This window comes from Eurypyga helias, unplaced genomic scaffold (genome assembly GCF_000690775.1).
Source record: "Eurypyga helias isolate BGI_N326 unplaced genomic scaffold, ASM69077v1 scaffold40289, whole genome shotgun sequence".
NCBI classification, from domain to species: domain Eukaryota; kingdom Metazoa; phylum Chordata; class Aves; order Eurypygiformes; family Eurypygidae; genus Eurypyga; species Eurypyga helias.
Window position 1 is genome coordinate 1 of NW_010274656.1, and position 2,193 is coordinate 2,193.

Consider the following 2,193-nt stretch of genomic DNA (forward strand, 5'->3'; position numbering starts at 1 on the left):
GCCGGTGGTCTACCCCTGGATGAAGAAGATCCACGTGAGCACGGGTGAGTCGCCCTTGCCGGGGGAGGTGGGGATGCGCTGCAGAGGAGGGAAGGGGGGAGGGTGCTCCCGGCCCGGGATGGGTCGTTGCGTGTGTGGCGCTTTTTTTTCCCCCTTTCCTTCTCCCTCCGCGTTTCCTAATAATAAAAAAAAAAAAAAGAAGAAAAAGAAAAAAAAAGTGAGAAACCTTTTGTATCCGGGGTCCTTTATCAAAAGATTTACGAGACGCCAAACTGTTAGGGCAGTAATTATAGCCCCCATAAATTTAATTGCCCTGCAGTGGCTCTGGGCCATGTGTCTTTGAAGCTTTTCTTCTAACCCAAATGCCCATCACCATTTTTTATTGCTCCTCGATTGTCCCCACTGCCGATAGGCTGCGAAACAATTTTTCTTGCCGTTTACGTATCTTATGTGAACCTGGTGTCAAGTTATTATATAATGATTATGTTCACCGTTTTCCCCCCCCTCCCCTTTCTTTCCCCTCCGCGCGCGCGTGTGTGTGTGTGTGCACGTTTCAGTCAATCCCAATTACAACGGAGGGGAGCCCAAGAGGTCTCGCACTGCCTACACCAGACAGCAGGTCCTGGAGCTGGAGAAGGAGTTTCACTTCAATCGCTACCTGACCAGGAGGCGACGCATCGAGATCGCGCACACCCTCTGCCTCTCGGAGCGCCAGGTCAAGATCTGGTTCCAGAACAGGCGCATGAAGTGGAAGAAAGACCATAAACTGCCTAACACAAAGATGCGCTCCTCAAACCAGTCCACACTGAGCCAGCAGTCCAAAGCACAGACACAGGGCCACCCCCATCCACTCGATGGGGCTACACCCAACGCAGCCGCGCTATAAATACAGTGGTTTTGGTTTTTGATTTTTTTTTAAAAATATATATATTTACCTATCTATTGGGGCTTTCCAGCTGCTCCGTGGTGGAGGCTGGCCGTTTGGACCAAACAACTGTGTAAAACAAAACAGGAGCAGGAAAGGAAGACGAGACGTGCTCAAGAACGGGCACATGTTTAAACCAAATCCCGGACGATTGTCTACATTGTATATAGATAATGGTTCCATGCCCATCATTTTTTTTCTATTTATGGAAACGCTCCCTTGCCCTCGGTGTAAGAGAGGGCTGGATGCTGTCACGGACGAATTCTCTGTACCTAAGACGGACTCTTTTTCTTTTTTTTTTTTTTTTTGAGAACACTTTAAAAATAAAAGACGGTTAATACAAAGCAAAGACCTCGTGAGACACTTGTGTAAGGCATTCACTTGAATAGCTCTATTTCGTGGCGTGTTTGTGGATTCCCGTGTGCCTGTGCGTGAAGGTGCACACACACACGTGTGCACACACACCAGCACGGGAGAGAGAACGAACACGTCCACGGGAGGCTAAAGACTTACGAAAAATGTCCCCTTATGCTGTCTAAAGGAAAATGTTTTATGTATCAAAGGTAACTTAACTGGTTTTAAGTGTAGCCCCCGCAGTTGCTGTGATCTATTAGTTTTTCGCCACATTCCCTGTTGCATTTATTTAAAGAAATATTGCTATAAAGGCTGTTGCTCTCTTCATATTTGGCACCGTCTAAATCGTTTGGGTCCATGTACAATTTGTGGATTTTTGGTGTAATGTATATCAGTGCCAAATGCTGGTAATAAAGTTTATTCTGTACAAAAGAATTAAACGCTTGAAACACAAGTCCACTCGGTGCTGTTTCGTCTACCTTGTGCTTGGCTGGTGTTGTCACCAGGAATGGAAAACAACGCTTTAGCATACTGTTTTAACTTGGATTCACCTTGTTAATAAGGTAATGGTTGCTTTAAATATAGTGAAAAACGTCCTGACTCCTAGTTGCCTGGCTTGGAAAAAGAGCGCTGTAAGACGAGGAGAGGTCTTGCTTCATTGTATAGGTGAGTGGTATTCTCTTCAACCAACTTAGGGCAGGATTAGTCCCCTCTTCATCGCTTTCTGCACGACTATTTTCCACTGTACAGAGAAACTGGACTTCTACTGGGAGCCAGTAAGCTCCCATGAAGGGTTTTGCTGGAGAAGTCACACATGCTCCCCATGTTAACACTTTAAATCTTTAGGCAGTCGTTATTTATTTGTTAATTTTCGCCTGATTATGATCTCTCAGTTGGCTTGCACTTTTGAAGGG

General features: G+C 45.8%; 1 protein-coding gene across 1 annotated transcript; it reads left to right on the top strand.

The window, feature by feature from the left end:
• Positions 1–4: 4 nt before the first annotated feature.
• Positions 5–886, top strand: LOC104515768 (homeobox protein Hox-A4; the record flags this gene model as incomplete). The annotated part of the gene is made up of 2 exons (XM_010159868.1): positions 5–44; positions 558–886. Coding segments are annotated over 2 exons (369 nt in total), but the record flags the coding sequence as incomplete, so codon positions are not given.
• Between the last annotated feature and the right edge of the window lie 1,307 nt (positions 887–2,193).